This window comes from Lissotriton vulgaris, chromosome 9 (assembly GCF_964263255.1).
Source record: "Lissotriton vulgaris chromosome 9, aLisVul1.2, whole genome shotgun sequence".
Classification (NCBI taxonomy): Eukaryota; Metazoa; Chordata; class Amphibia; order Caudata; family Salamandridae; genus Lissotriton; species Lissotriton vulgaris.
In genome coordinates, this window is record NC_141697.1 from 134,439,057 (window position 1) to 134,455,753 (window position 16,697).

Genomic DNA, 16,697 nt, shown 5'->3' on the forward strand with positions numbered 1-16,697 from the left:
AAGACACTGACAGGAACAAATAAAATACAATGGGCTTAATGCCCAAATCTTGAATACAGCCTGTCTCAAAGAGACAGCCAAGCGCTGCCTAGGCGAGATCTCAAAACTGTAAGAGGCGGGCTTATAAAAGAAACAGAAGGCGGGCTACGCTGTGCCCTGGAACCTATAGTACAAGTGACTACCATGTCCGTAAGGCAGTAATTTCAATGTATACGCCCGTGTACAGACAGCTTCGCGTTTCACGAAGTTTTCTTGTGAAAAGAATAGTTATTCACCTCCAATTTCCTGTGGAAAGATGCCAAGGTGTAGCGATTTATAAATCATCACACGCAATACCATAACTATTTATTTGTTGTAATTCTTAGTCGCAAAACCGTCACAATGAGTTTCCTTCCGGTATTTCAATACGTGGCATTAATAGTTAACTGAACTCGAGAGACCAACAGATTTTGTGCAGCCATGTAGGCTTTTTCGTCACTCAGCTGGACTCGGAAATCGCCTTTCATTTGTTAGATCGGAAAACACGCCCCTTTCTTTGTGTTTGTGACCATCCATTGGCTGTCATTGACATTAGACTTCTGCCCACCTCCAATCGTGAAGCTGATTATGCGACGGCCATTTGTGGTTGGTTGGGCGCAGGTGGCTGTACAGTAACGGGCGAAGCTGTCGCTGGGCGCGCATATTCAAATTGCAATTTGCCGAGTTTAGAGGCGCGTGCTGCTGTTGTTAATACTTGGATCATCTAGCACTATTGTCTGTGCACCGTAGTTCTGATTCCGTTTGCAACTGCCGATGGAGATGGAGGTGCCCACAGTGCAAGAGCTGGACTCTCTCAAGTACGCGGATTTGCAGAGACTGGCGAAAACGGTGGGGCTGAAGGCGAATCTGAAGGTAAAGGAGCCTGGGGCTAAGGGGATTATAGCGCCTCCTGTTTTAGCAGGAACGGGGACAAGGTACACCCGGAGACACTTGAGTGTTTGTCATTAACTTTGCCATGCCAGTCCAGGTTAAAAAGTAAACACTCATGCATGAGTTGTCAGTTTAGCTGTATGGTGTCCACTGACATAGAAGTTTAAATTCAGAATTCGTGTCGAAGGACTCAACCGAGCTATATCCAGCGGTCGAAGTGCATTCAAAAAAGTATAGGAACTGATACTGAATGCAGTGGGGGCGGAGTCAGTCAGCGTGGGGTCAAAGGTGTGGGAAAAAAATATTCTGTACGTTTTTTTTCCCTCTGTCACCTGCAGGTAGTTTCAGAATAGCGCGCAGTTTAAATGAGAATCAAATAAAAAAAGTTAATCTGTAAGAAATGCACTATAATACATTATTAAACCTCTATTAGGTTATGCACTGCAGAGGTTTGGGTCTTAACAGAGAGCCCCAGAACTATTACATCTTGGTTGTGTGTGTTTAGTGCTATGAGGTCCCACTCTAAGACCGAAAGCACTGTGAATATGTAAGTCGTTATTTTAAACTTGCATTACACACAGCACAATGTACATTGCTACAAAATGCACAACAATAAGATAAAATGGTACTTCCAAAATATAGAAATTAGTAATACCCAGTGTCCCTTAAAAGCAGGCACTTCACAGCCCAGCTGGTAACTCTCTTGCAGTACCACTCAAAAAGAATGAATCTTTGTAGTTAAGTGTATGCATTAATTAACGCCAGTTCCCAAGCACCCTTCACGTTTGCAGATTAACCAGATGCACATATTTGCCTTTTTTCCGACAAGGAGGTACCCTTGCTAAAAGGCTTGTTTATTGTTTAGATGTAGTCCCGCCTTCGGTTTCTCAGCACAGGAGACTCCCTGAATGGCACTTCAGTTTATTCATTTAAACTATCGGAATTAAACGTCCCGGGAAAATTGTCTTTTCACCAAAAGTAGGGGAATGTTTTCTCATAAATTAAAAAAAAGTGTGGGCGTGTTGTACCCCTCTGATTCTTCCCCCTCGACCTCTGGCTAGATCGGTGATGGAGCAGGACTTGATTTGGGGCTGAGGGAGACTGGCGAGATGGTCAGCCTTGTCTCTTGAGGTGTACGTGGATCTGGGCTTAGTTTATGCCTCGTGCTGACCTGAGAGATGGTTATTCTGGGACCAAGTTTATGACATACTCTGGTTTCCTCCTATTACTGGAAGTGATTTAAGTGAGATGGAGAAGGTGTGTGTGGTGTTCTAAAAGGGGTGACCATGATAGCACTCTTTTACAAGAGAAGAGGACCTGCCTTAAAATATGTGAACTAAAATCCCGTGCTTCACGCAGCGTGTCACCTGACCAGTGTTTTCTGTTATTGTGTCCAGGCATAACGCCTTAAAAAGTTAGACCTATTAGATTTGTCAATGCTAGCAGTATAAATGAGGAACAGCACTTTTTTGTAAACAAAAAGAACAGAAAATACTTTAGCTCTGAAAACGAGTTTGAATTAAACATTAATGGGGAAATGGAAGGGGTTGAGATCTTTGGAGTGTCTTGATCTCTCAACACTCACTGGCACACCTATAGTCTCAAACATATGTGTATGAAAACATGTAAGTGGTTGTCTCTCTAAACCAACGTAATGCTACAAGTGAAATATAACTGGGGGAGACATCCCTTAAGGATAAGAACCCTCACTCACCCAAGGGTGACATGCTTCATCATATGGGTCCTCCTTACCAGTGTGGAAAACCTAGTCAACACTGGGAGCTACTACTTCGATGGTTAAGGAAGGAGCTCAGAGATGTTTATTTTTTTTGTGTCATAATTTTTTATTGGAGTTCAAAAGATAGGCAATTTCATAGGTTACAAAACAATATAATAAATATAAGGGTAAGGATGGTATTCCCATATGTGAGGGAGTTGGTGTAGTGAGGTATGCAGCGCTGTGTGAAGGATAGGTAAGTGAAATTAAAACTATCTAAGTGGATACACTATATAACTTTATTTATGTGTTCCGCTTGACAGGGTTAAAAAGGAAACAGCACAGTGGTATAGATATAAACCACTGTCACTTAATGGTCAACATGTTTCAGCCTATTGATCCAAAACATAGTATCAGCGGCTTTCTTCAGGACCAGATCAAATATGTGAAACTGCTGCTGCAAAAATGCGTGACAACTGATAAGTCTAATAGAATAAAGTACATTTTTGTACTACACCGGTATTCCTGCTTTGTTTGTTGGTCAGGTCATACCCAGGTATCTAGAATAAAACACCACTAGCAAAAAGAAGAAATGAAAATAGAGACATACATACACATTGTTTAGTTAACATATGTATTGTGAAGCAAACTCAATTTATTTGTCGCTAGTTACTAGTATAATAATGCTTACACATAGTAAGGACTTACCCTCATTAGTAGGAAAATCCTGCCTCACCTCTACCTGGCTGGCTGGTCTGGGAGGAGGCCCCGCACTGCAGGGAGAAAATGTAGGTGTCTGAGAGGGTACACTATAAAAACTACCAAAACCGAAGTACTACAGCAAAACAGGGTATCAAAGCTACTCCTAGGTACATTTAATGCTGACCCAAGATGTATACAACAATGAATCTAAAGTGCTGGTTCAGTACTGGGGAAAGTATACCAGTCTGACTAAGGCAGAAGACCTATTCAGGGTATTAAACCTTCTAAAACGTACAAAAAAGGTTAAGGGAGTGATTAAAGCCTCACGGTCTTACCTGTCCGTCGGTACCTCGTTACTCAGTAGAGCTCGCCCTGGGAGGTACCGATCGGCAGGAAGACTGTTCTTTAAGTAGCGCACTGCTTAATTCCCGGCAGCTGTGTGTATGGGTCCTGCCGATTAAGTCGTCTCAATAAGCACCTGTATGGATTCTGCGCATGCGTTGGGGTAGAGTGGTAATGCCCTGCGCATGCGCGATGAAGCGAACGGATTCCGGTGCTTCTGTGCGAACTGCGCATGCGTCGGGCAAGGCCCGCGCATGCCTAATACTAAGAACACGAGGTAAATGTTGAACCTAGTGTAACTCCGTGTAATCAGACATTCTGCGCATGCTGTGGCGCCTGAATTAATCTGAGAACATTGTAAACATAGGTGTGCTTTAGTAAAGAGTACTTGCATGAAAGAGAGAGAGACACTCGGTAAAGGTACTATTCAGAGGAAAAACACCAAAGATTGAGAGGGGGCCATAGCCCTCATAACACTTACTCTGGGGACAAATACCTATATAGCCACGTGTAGAATGCTCTATTGTATGATTTTTAATGACAATGAAGGTCAGTTTCTGATAAATAAAGATAGGTTATGTCAGGGAGATGGCAGAAGTAAGGGAACAGTATAACTACTAGTTTTCTATCTCTCATACGACATAACAAAAGAATATGATTATGTGTCACTAATAGTCACATACCCCTGAAACAATGTATAAAGGGCTGTGAGCTAGAGAACATAGTAACTACCAGATTGTTTGGAGATAGTATAAATATATGTATTTATATATCACTTTCTCTCACAATTTACAACTCAGTGAGATTCCTGATGAATACTTATCAAGCCATACAGTTAGGTCATCATATCGATACCCAGGGTATGTCATCATTCAGACCTCGGGTGTCTGTTTTCAGTTTACACACCCACTGTTGTTCTTTACGGTACACCACACCCCTGGAAAATAGTGAAACACACAAATTGCAATAGTTTTCGTTTGATCTACTTGATATGGTGTCCCTGTCAACTCCTCTATGTGGGCATGACTACGAGAAGAATCAAGATCCGCATCCAAGAGCACAAAAGCACTATTAGATGCGGTAAACGGTCAACCAAACTGACCAATCATTTCATTGATAAAGGACATCTTGATACTGATTTACATTGGGTGGTTTTGGAAAAACCTTGGATACCCCCTCATCTGACAGACCCCACAAAATTCTTGTTCCGTAAAGAACAAAAGTGGGTGTATAAACTGAAAACAGACACCCGAGGTCTGAATGATGACATACCATGGGTATCGATATGATGAACTATCTGTATGGCTTGATAAGTATTCATCAGGAATCTCACTGGGTTGTAAGTTGTGAGAGAAAGTGATATATAAATACATATATTTATCCTTAATAGATGTTATATACTAATCTCTAAACAATCTGGTAGTTACTATGTTCTGTAGCTCACAGCCCTTTATACATTGTTTCAGGGGTATGTGACTATTAGTGATACATAATCATATTCTTTTGTTATGTCGTATGAGAGATAGAAAACTGGTAGTTATACTGTTCCCTTACTTCTGCCATCTCCCTGACATAATCTATCTTTATTTATCAGAAACTGACCTTCATTGACATTAAAAATCATACAATAGAGCATTCTACACGTGGCTCTATAGGTATTTGTCCCCAGAGTAAGTGTTATGAGGGCTATGGCCCCCTCTCAATCTTTGGTGTTTTTCCTCTGAATAGTACCTTTACCGAGTGTCTCTCTCTCTTTCATGCAAGTACTCTTTACTAAAGCACACCTACGTTTACAATGTTCTCAGATTAATTCAGGCGCCACAGCATGCGCAGAATGTCCGATTTCACGGAGTTACACTAGGTTCAACATTTACCTCGTGTTCTTAGTATTAGGCATGCGCGGGCCTTCCCCGACGCATGCGCAGTTCGCACAGAAGCACTGGAATCCGTTTGCTTCATCGCGCATGCGCAGGGCATTACCACTCTACTCGACGCATGCGCAGAATCCATACAGGCGCTTATTGAGACGACTTAAACGGCAGGACCCATACACAAAGCTGCCGGGAATTAAGCAGTGCGCTACTTAAAGAACAGTCTTCCTTCAGATCGGTACCTCCCGGGGCGAGCTCTACTGAGTAACGAGGTACCGACGGACAGGTAAGACCTTGAGGCTTTAATCACTCCCGTAACCCTTTTTTTACGTTTTAGAAGGTTTAATACCCTGAATAGGTCTTCTGCCTTAGTGAGACTGGTATACTTTCCCCAGTACTGAACCTACACTTTAGATTCATTGTTGTATACATCTTGGGTCAGCATTAAGTGTACCTGGGAGTAGCTTTGATACCCTGTTTTGCTGTAGTACTTAGGTTTTGGTAGTTTTTATGGTGTACCCTCTCAGCACCTACATTTTCTCCCTGCAGTGCGGGGCCTCCTCCCAGAGCAGCCAGCCAGGTAGAGGTGAGGCAGGATTTTCCTACTAATGAGGGTAAGTCCTTACTATGTGTAAGCATTATTATACTAGTAACTAGCGACAAATAAATTGAGTTTGCTTCACAATACATATGTTAACTAAACAATGTGTATGTATGTCTCTCTTTTCATTTCTTCTTTTTGCTAGTGGTGTTTTATTCTAGATACCTGGGTATGACCTGACCAACAAACAAAGCAGGAATACCGGTGTATTACAAAAATGTACTTTATTCTATTAGACTTATCAGTTGTCACGCATTTTTGCAGCAGCAGTTTCACATATTTGATCTGGTCCTGAAGAAAGCCGCTGATACTATGTTTTGGATCAATCCCAATCTCAGACTGACAGAATGTCTCTTATCATTTAGGAAACAATTAAAGACACTACTCTTCCCTAAACCAGAATAATCAGTAATCAATGCGGTCACCGTACCCTTCAGCACCAAACCTCAGCGCCGTGATATCCTACCTAGGATGATTGTTAGCGCTTTATAAATAAATTAAATACAAATACAAATCAATAGGCTGAAACATGTTGACCATTAAGTGACAGTGGTTTATATCTATACCACTGTGCTGTTTCCTTTTTAACCCTGTCAAGCGGAACACATCAATAAAGTTATATAGTGTATCCACTTAGATAGTTTTAATTTCACTTACCTATCCTTCACACAGCGCTGCATTCCTCACTACACCAACTCCCTCACATATGGGAATACCATCCTTACCCTTATAAAAAAACATCTCTGAGCTCCTTCCTTAACCATCGAAGTAGTAGCTCCCAGTGTTGACTAGGTTTTCCACACTGGTAAGGAGGACCCATATGATGAAGCATGTCACCCATGGGTGAGTGAGGGTTCTTATTCTTAAGGAATGTCTCCCCCAGTCATATTTCACTTGTAGCATTACGTTGGTTTAGAGAGACAACCACTTACATGTTTTCATACACATATGTTTGAGACTATAGGTGTGCCAGTGAGTGTTGAGCTTATATTAGGAAACGCCCACCTAGCGGTCTATAAACTATCCCTTCAGACCCCCAATCTATGGTAGTTTTTCATGTCTTGATCTCTTCCAGTTTCCCCATCACATCACTTCTCTGTGTGAGGCAGGTAAGCCCATTTTTTCTTCACATTGTTCTGAAATCCTCTGGACCTAATATATATCCACATCTAAAGTTATCCAAGGACTTTTTGGTATTTCTCTTAGACCTAAAGAAGGTCTAAAACCTTTCAGGGACTTGTCAACATTCATACAGTTGCCACAGTTTCTTACAGATTTTTTCTTGTCTGAATCCACACCAGGTCACCAATATGAACTCTTCAACTTTCAGACTTGACAATACCTAAATCCCCCTCATGTATTTTTTTCCAGGATTCTTTCTCTCCACTGATGGAGAGGCACCACTCTGTGCCCTCTCAATAAAAATCCTTTCTCCGATATAGATAGCTCATCTTTGAGCTCCCAAAATTAATTTTCTTCCTCACCTAGTTTGCTCTTAGTGGGTCGCCATTCCAAAACAAACTTCTTTATCGGTACTATTTTTAGGTCTCGCGACCTGCGTTGCACTGCAAAGCAGTGCTGCGCAGCGTGAGGCATTTTGTAATGGAAAAACAGGGTTTTAGCACTGACCTAGAAATCGCACACGCTCGTGCGTGTACGATTCCTTTTGTGCTACCCCATTGGCCTTTGCGTGCGTCTTTTTTTATAAAAGACTGCACGCAATTGGCCAAAGGTGGGCGCGTTGCTCCGCCCACGGCCTAATGGTGTCTATTTCGCGCTTGGTGCGCGTAATAGACCCCAATAGGCCGTCATTTGGTTTCGGGCAAGCACGTCTCCTGTGACGCGCGCACACCACTCGCAGGATTGTTCAGTATTTTTTTGGGATCCATTTCACGGGGGAAGCACCTAAACACTGACATCTTATTTTATGAGGGGACAGAATTGCAGGGTATTTTAGAAAATCGTTTCACACCGAATTTTACGTAATTTGGTCCTACTGACTTGATTATAGAAAGGCTTTCATCCTGCCGCACCATTTTATTAGGAGCACAATCTTTCATTCTGTTTGCAAGCCTAAGCAGCGATAACCGCACACTCTTGTTTTTTAGCCGTTTTGAATGTCCTCACGAAGCCTGCTCTGTGACCTTACATTTGCATGCAGGTGACGTGATTGCAGACTTGTTCATCTCAGATCACACATCGGCACAGTCAGTCTAAGAATACTGACATCTCCCTCTGCTAGTGCCCACCCGCCCCACCGGTGCTCATTGGACAGAGAAGGTTGTGGGTGTATGTGCTGTGTTGGTAGTACTTTTAACCACGCTTGCACCTAGTTCCTATATGAGGATGGCATCAGCGGTGACCTCCAGCTCAGAAGGTCGAATCTTTTACAGGGCCAACTTATCCGCTTATGCTTTGGAGGTCGACAAACTGAATAGCTTTAAATCGGATAATAGTACATTGGCCAGCGCACAGCACTTCCAAATGGGTAAATTTGTTATTAAGAAGCTACATAAACACATTATTGTGTACTGTGACCTTTATTAACATCGTAGGACGTGCTTGTATAGCATACCACAATCAGTCTAAAAAATCTCAGGCTTTACCACTGCTTCTGGAGCACACGTTTATTTTTATTCAGTTTTCTATAGGGCGGACACTATATCGCGGAAAAAGTGCTTGTCTCTCCTGGTGCTCCGGAAGAGACAATACTGCTCCGGACGAGGTTACCCAGCTTCATATGAGCCACAAACGAGGTTGTTCCACGCACTTAAAAAAAAAGAAAGCAAAAGCGTCTCCCTTTCTGCACTGGAAGAAATAATACTGATTCAGATGACGTTACCCAGCTGTGGGCCGAAACATCATTCATCCACATTCTTACTTGGATTCAGTAATTTAAAGAAACGTATCTGCACCCCTGCCAGTTTCGGTTGCACTGCATGGTGTCTGCTTAACATTTAAATATGCAATTTGATATTGTGATGGTAAACGTCCATTGATGTTATGAAGATGTGAATTACGTGGCCTTGGTTGTCAGCTGTGCAGAAGGAGGCAGAGGAAGAGGTGGCAAGGGTTCACACACCTCTGATAAACAATGTTGCAGTCTTTAACTCAAGTATATATTTTTTGGCTTACTGCTAAAGGTTTAAAAGCAGGCCTGGTTTGAGAGATAAGCAGAATGTATTCTGTTTTTGACGCAGTCTGGGAGGATCTAGTGAGTGGCAAGGTATTTCTGTTGAAGAGTTGCAACTACTTTGGCTGTCCATTTTAAGGTACTTGAGGGGAGAATGTCTTCTTCTTACAAGGTCTCTTTGATAGAATGGCTATGCTTTTATGGTAACTTACCTATGAGTGCTGTGTGGGGGAATAGATGATTGGCATTGTCTTTATGTATATTTACAAAGAAATTGCTGATGGTGTTGCAGGTTTTCTTTGGAAGTGGTGTGGTATGGTCGGATTGAGATTTGATTCAGAGTTATGACTTGGAACAGGGTTTTGCTTCAGTTGAAGGCTTCTGCGATTCGTTCTTGTGTATGTAGTAGATTTGGCTGTTTGTAGGGATATTTTTGTTCACTCATAAGTGCATTGTTTTGGATATCTTTTTGAGTTTTTGGTAAGTATGAAACAAACATACATTTCATTTTAGGAGTATACATTCTAAGATAGTAATTGTGTGTACCTAGTACTAAGCAGATACATATAGAATGGGATCATTTCAACAGTCCTATAGAGAATATGTTGCATCTAGTGCCATGCAAAAGAGCAGGTGTTAATGAAAATTAGAAAGTTTACCAGTGAAACAGGCCTGGAGTGTTTTTATAAGCATTACTCATGCATTAGTGCGAGGAATTTGGGGTGCACAAAACCAGCTTGTGGTCGATGGTTGTCTGGGAGGAATATTTATCACACAAGATAGTTCATGAAGGTTTAGAGACCTGCAAGGGTTAAATCCCCTATTTTAATTAATATACCACAAGCAAAAATCCCTTTGGTCTGTTAAAATTGTTATTGTAAACAAACACCTAGCTATGGTAAAGTATCCCTTTAAAAAGACTATATTTCCTTGACCCACCATAGGTAGCATGCTTAGTCATTGGGAACCTCCTCATACTAGGATACCTAGTCATGGTACGGGCTACTTCCTCCTCACTGAGAGGGAGGAGCTCAGGGACGTTTTGCTGTAGAAAGAGGTATACTAAATTTAACATGATAAGCCCAGGGCGGTGCTGAGCAAAGGGAGAGTTAAAACTAGGTACAGGGTACGTGGCTTTCTTTATTTATGCGGCCCTGGGCTAGGATTAAAAACCGCGCGGTACAAAAGAGGGAGGTGATGGACGGAGCATCTGAACCAATCAAACACTCACACCCAGTCAACTGATCTGGGTTTAATCCATCACCGTTCTTTAGCCCACTCTGCCACCCCAGTTCAGACATGGCCATATGCAAATCAGTCTGACCCTGTGCCTCATGGGAACAGTCCATCCTGAACTGCCAAGCCATGCCTTCCCTAGACCGGAAACAAGGTTCCGAGGATCGGTTTCTGGCATTCCAGCCGTCTTCAGCCCGGCTTGCTTGAATCCAGTGGCAAAGTGAGCAAGGGACTCACGTCTGAGCATACCCTGCCAACTTAAAAACAGGGCACTGCTGTAGGAAGATATTTTGGAGTCAAAAGAAGGTTGACATGTTTCGGCCTGTTAACTCTCAAAAGAGGTGTAGTGGATTTCTTCAGGACCTAATAATAAGTGCTGCTGCTCAATGTGCTCAATCGCAAATAGTATATGTACAAATATGTGTAGAATAGTTGAAATATACAAAATTATCCAGTGATCTTATGAATCGTCATAGAGTAGAGAATTCGCTGGTGGTACGTGGAAAAAAATGCCTACATAGATGTTTTCCAAACAATGATACTTACATTTCTATGTCAAACATTTAAACAATTCTAATAGCTCGCTCTTCTTTTTATTTTATTTATTTTCTATTAAACTTTTTATTGTATTTTCACCCAAACCGGAGACCAGTACATACAGATTAGTCACATAAAAAAAAACTCCAGTACATGCATACATTTGACGTAGTGCCTGCCATTCACCCCATGGTAGAACGGGGGTCCCCGCCAATAAGTACTCCTAATACAATGCTAGACAGTGAGGAAAGATCAAATACTACAGTAGGTGAGAATAGATTGCAACTGGGAGCGGGGGATTGAGAGGTCTAGAATGTCACCCCTAAGGGGGAGAAGCCAATACCTCCGCCGTCAACTGGGCCATCATCATCGTCCGTCTGTCCCTCCGGAGTTCCACCGTTTGGGAGATGCAGATGTCCCCTCTGTATCTGCACCATTGAAAAAATTGTGATTGATTGATGTAAGTTACTTTGAACAGTGTGATTAACTTAGGTGTGCAGGTTTCAGAATTTTTCAATTTGTAACACTCTGTATATGTCCCGTTTCTCCCACTCTGGGTCAATTTTTTGGGGCAACCTCTACCTTTTTAAATACTGCCTTTTCAGCCACCATGCCTGTATCCATGTCCTTTGCCCAGTCCACCATGAGTGGGACTGTTGCCACCCCCCCAGTGTCTGGCAATGTTTCGCTTTGCTATAACGAAGCCCATAGAGGCCCAAGTCTGTTCAGTCTGTGCGAAGCCTGATGCCCCCAAATGTTACGTAAGCATAGGTGGGGAGACAGCCCAATGGATTTACCTCCCGCCCTCTCAAGTTGGCGGGCAATTCTCGCCCAGTAGTCCTGAATGTGTGGGCAGTCCCAGAGAGTGTGAAAAAAAGGTACCCTTTTGAATGCAGTGTCGAAGGCAAAGTGGGTCGGGCGCCTACCTAGCTGGAACAGGAGTCTGGCATCGAAATATGCTTGGTCGAGGATCTTGAGCTAGAGCAGTCGTAGGCGCATAGGAATGGCTATTTCCCGGGGTGAAGCTAAAGCGTCCCGCCACATGTCCTCTTCCATTTCTCCCAAGTCTCTCTCCCACCCCAAGTTTCAACATCGGGTCGGGCCGATTGTTAACCAGCTTCTTGTAGGTGAGTGAGATGGCTTTACGATCCATGGGATCCAACAACAGGCGGTCCTCCAGAGGGGACGAGTCAGGGAGAGGACCGTCTCTAGGTAGGGCTGAGGACACCGCATGATTAATCTGTAAGTACCTGAAGGTCTCTGACGGAGCCAGATGATATTTAGCTTGAAGTTCCGGGAATTATTTTAGCCTTCCATTAACCCATATGTCTCTGACCGTGGAGATTCCTATTAAATCCCATTTGTCGAACCCTAGACAGGCGCTCAGATGATCTAAAACATCGGGCTTCCACAGGTGGGTTGCCTCCGTCAGGCGCCCGTGCCACCCCAATTGTCTGGTGACTTCATGCCAAATCTCGACCGTGCGTGCCGTAGGGCCTGTGAGAGTAAGGTGACGGGGTTGGTGTAAAGTGCCCTGTTGTAGCAACCCCGTCCCAAAAGCCAGGTAACGCCTGGTAATAGTCTGAGATCTGGTAAAGCAATGCCCCCGTCGTACAAACCCGTGGTAAGTTTGTTTATGGCGATGCGCAGCATACGGCCCTCCCATAGCAGCCCCTGCAATAAACCATCAATCTGGGAAAAGTAAGAATCCGGGATCCATATAGGGGTATTTTATAATGCATAGAGAAATCGCGGGAGTGCTAACATTTTGAAGAGGGATGCGCGTCCGAGAAAAGTGAGAGGGAGAGAGCTCCAGTGCACAGGGTCTGATTTGAAACGCTGGAGAGGTCCAAGTAGATTGTGTTAGAAAAAGGTATCAGGGCCAGGAGTGACGAAAATGCCCAAATACCGAAAACCCCGAGGTGCCACCGGGATAGGAAAGCCCAGAGTCGCCAGGGCAAACCCCACAGCTCGTACATCTGGGACTTGGACCAATTGATCTGATAGCCAGAGTGGGCGCCAAAAATGTGGAGCACCCGCCGCAGCGACCGCACAGGTGAGGCCAGGTATAAGAGGATATCATCGGCATACAAGGAAATACGGTCCTCGTGATAGGCCGTCCACTTAAGTCCCCGTATTCCCGAATCACCCCTGACCCATACCTCAAGCGGCTCCAAGACGAGGGCAAAAAGCAATGGCGACAAGGGGCAACCTTGCCTCGTGCCCTGATGAAGCGAAAAAGTGGCGGACCGATGATTATTAACGACGCCGTGGGCCGTAGGTTGAGTGTACAATAGCCGAATCCACCGAATAAATTTGGGCCCCAGACAGGCCAAGACGACGAAAAAGTAAATCCCACTCATTGGTGTCAAAAGCCATCGAGGCATCCAACAACAAGAGAATTGCGTCTTCCTCTATGGTGGGAAGCCTGCCAAGGACCCGATGTACTCAACGTAAGTTACGGGCCGTATTTCTCCCCGGCATGAACCCGGATGGACCAGATCAGCGATAAAGTGGAGTAGACGATTTGCAACAAGGTAAGCGAGAATTTTAGCCTCAACAGCCAGAAGGGATATAGGGCGATACGATTTGCAGCCCTCAATGGGTTTTTTTGGCTTATGAATGACCACTATGGCGGCAGTGCGGATCTCTACAGATAGAACGTCGGAATCAAAACATTCAGTGTATGTTAATTAGACGGGGAGCTAACAATGTTGACATAGGCTTGAATAGCTCAATGGACAGCTCGTTTGTGCCAATAGCCTTCCCGGAGCAGACCTATTGTATGGCCTTTTGAACTTCCGTCACGGTGATGTCTGCCTCTAAGGTCTCCCTGTTTTCCTGCGAAATAGTAGGGATATCGAGCGTAACTAGTAGGTCTGGAGGACTGGTGTATACCCCTTCATAGTAGCTAGCGAATATGTCAACAATGTGCTGGGGGTCAGTGATTAGAGTACCCTCCTAATTTGCTATTGCGCTGACCCATCTAGCAGCCTGTTCCCGGCATTCAAGCCAAGCCAAAGCTTGCCCGTCCGTTCCCCCTGCTCGTAGATCCTGTGTCGGGAGGCCAGTAGACGCGCAGCCCCATCCTCAAAAAGAAGCTGCCGATAATCCTGACGCTTTGGTGCAAGGGTGTCCGATAATGCTGCCGCTTGGGTGCAAGGGTGTGGCGTGAGGCAATGTAAGGATCACGGGCGACCGGCTCCTCCAAACTCGAGACCTCAGCCTACAGTACGGACACTCTTAGCACGCTCAGTCCTGTGTCCCACCATGACTGACCACGCTGAAGGCCCCCCATAGTGTTGTCGCAGAGTCAACTGAGCCAACATTTTACGCAAAATAATATTCAGTCTCTTTGCGTAGAGCGTCTCTAATGTGCGGAATTTTCAGTGCCCACGGATGTACAGAAATGGAGCAGGGGCGCCCCCCAGTGCAAAAAGCCTAGAGTGGTCAGGACGGGGGAGTGATCGGAGATACTGCGGGCAAGGCAACCGGACCTTGTGAAAAACCGGACATCCTGAGCGGGAGTGTATCAATAGTCTATTCTGGATTGACTACCATGCACCCCGGACTGGAACATAAAACTGGTATATGATGGGTTGAATATCGCCAGATATCCACGACCCCCAAAGCATTCCCGAACTCGGACAATTGTGATCCCCTTGAAGAGTCCCCCCGAGGCGGAAGGCAATCTAGAAAGCCATCCATCACGAGATTGAAGTCGCCGCCCCCCTCTACCTCCACCACCACCACCACCAATACCAATACCAATGCCCTGACTGGGAGGTCAAGCAACAGAGGCCCTAAGTCACGTAGTGTCTGGCGTTGCAGTCAGGGGGGCGTAGACGGAGACGACGTTACCAAAACACTACCTTCCCAAGTCCCCGAAACCGTAGCGTATCTGCCCTGAGGATCAGCCCAGGAGTTGTGGATAATGTAGGGACAACCCTTCCGGAATAAAATCCCCAACCCCTGGAGCCAGAGGTGAAACCAGAGTAGGCCACCATTTTGTCCCCTTCCTATTTAGGACGCCACAGGAGTTGCCAATCGGGTGTCTCCTGCAACAACAGAAGGTTAAACTCGTCGCAATTAGCATATTGCAACACAATGCCCCTCTTAATTTTGTCTCCCAACCCACTAACATTCCAGGTGGACAGGTTAAGCGTAAGACCACGCGTCGCCATTTCCATCTAGTGGGAGTCCAGTAATGACGGAGAGCCAAGCATGTGAGTGAGCGCCCCAGGTGGAGGCCGCCTATGTCCATGGCAAGTGAATGGAGAGTGGAGAGGAAAATAATGTTGTGTACCGGTGTGAAAGGAAACAAAAACAAATAACATATCTGAAACAAAAAACGCTAAAGAGAACAACCCTAAACTGTCCCCACCCCACCCACCCCACACCCTGCCTCCCTGCTCGGCAGTAACACAACCTCCCGCCCCCCAAACTAGCAGAGTGCCTGTCGCCCACCCTTCCAAGAACTTCCGGGACCGTGAGGCCGAGCCAGGCACACATCCCCAAGGAATCAAATTATGTCCCAAATACTAATCAGAACAGCCAACATGTCTCTGTTTACGAACAAGTCGGGGGGGGGGGGGCTCCTGGCCTCGGGTGTCCCCTAGGCACACGGTGCGCCTGTTCAACTGAGGAAAAAGTCGGAGAGCCTCGCGTGGCTTGAGATGGTTGGTTATCAAGTCCTCCACGAAAAAGCACTCCAATTATATGGAAATTGTTGCGCCTGGAGCTCCCTTCATAATCGTCCAGATGAGCCTCCACTTTTGCGCTGTGCGTTTGTAGGTCCTCCACCTTCTTTTGAAGCGCAGACGTATCTTTGACCTTAATTTCGACATCCTTTAGACGGGAGTTCATGGTGCGCATATCCTCCCTCATGAGCGACACCTCAGTGGAGACGTGTCGATCCACGACTCCAAGGACGTACGGACGTTGGTGATGGCGTCAAGGATGTCCTGATTTGTCGGGTCTTTCTTCTTTCCGCCGGGCTCTGGATGTTCGGACATGGCGTGCCCTCCTTTCGGGCTCAAGCCAGGACCCCGTCCCAGGCGAATTTCGAGAGTTTGGTCTGAAGGGCTGCCCATGAGCCACGGCCCCCCACCATAGGAGAAGCAGGACGACAACACCAAACTCCCGAATAGCGAACGCTGAGCACAAGTTGTAACCGCTGAAAATGAGGTCTCCGGTAGCCTCCCTGCGCTACAAACGGTCAGCGAGGAGGTGGACTGGCACCTTCAATGGTGCTCTGCAGTGACCCCACAGCCCTGGGACACAAGCACTCCAGTATCTAGATCGCCCAAGGTAAATGATTCGGCCTTTAAACACCATGAAAAGAACAGGAGGGGACTGGGTCAGTCCAGCACAGGCCAATCCACTGCGGTCGACAGGCAGTAGGGCTGCGGTAGCGGTGGGCAGGTGCGCCAGGCCTCCGCTCAATTACCCAGGGCAGTCACGGGAATTCCCATGGCGATCCCTCGTACGCTGTAGCCACTCAAGAGACCGCAGGCCGAAATGAGCAGCCCAACCACTGCCACAGCCTGATCGGCGTGGGCTTGTAGGGCGGGCTAGAAGCTATGTCGCCGGCCTCGATCGCAAGTGAGCACCTGCGCAGAGATCAGTGGGCTGCGCGAGGCCCTCCAG

General features: G+C 45.5%; 1 protein-coding gene across 2 annotated transcripts in view; it reads left to right on the forward strand.

Moving 5' to 3' along the window:
* Positions 1–596: 596 nt before the first annotated feature.
* NUSAP1 (nucleolar and spindle associated protein 1) overlaps positions 597–16,697 on the forward strand; it is a 240,467-nt gene continuing 224,366 nt past the window's right edge. The window contains exon 1 of one of the 2 annotated variants that reach the window (XM_086937197.1): positions 597–891. In XM_086937197.1, the coding sequence (XP_086793323.1) occupies positions 793–891 (99 nt within the window). In that variant the 5' untranslated portion in view covers positions 597–792. The remainder of the gene's footprint in view (positions 892–16,697) is intronic. The other variant, XM_086937195.1, reaches the window with a different exon arrangement.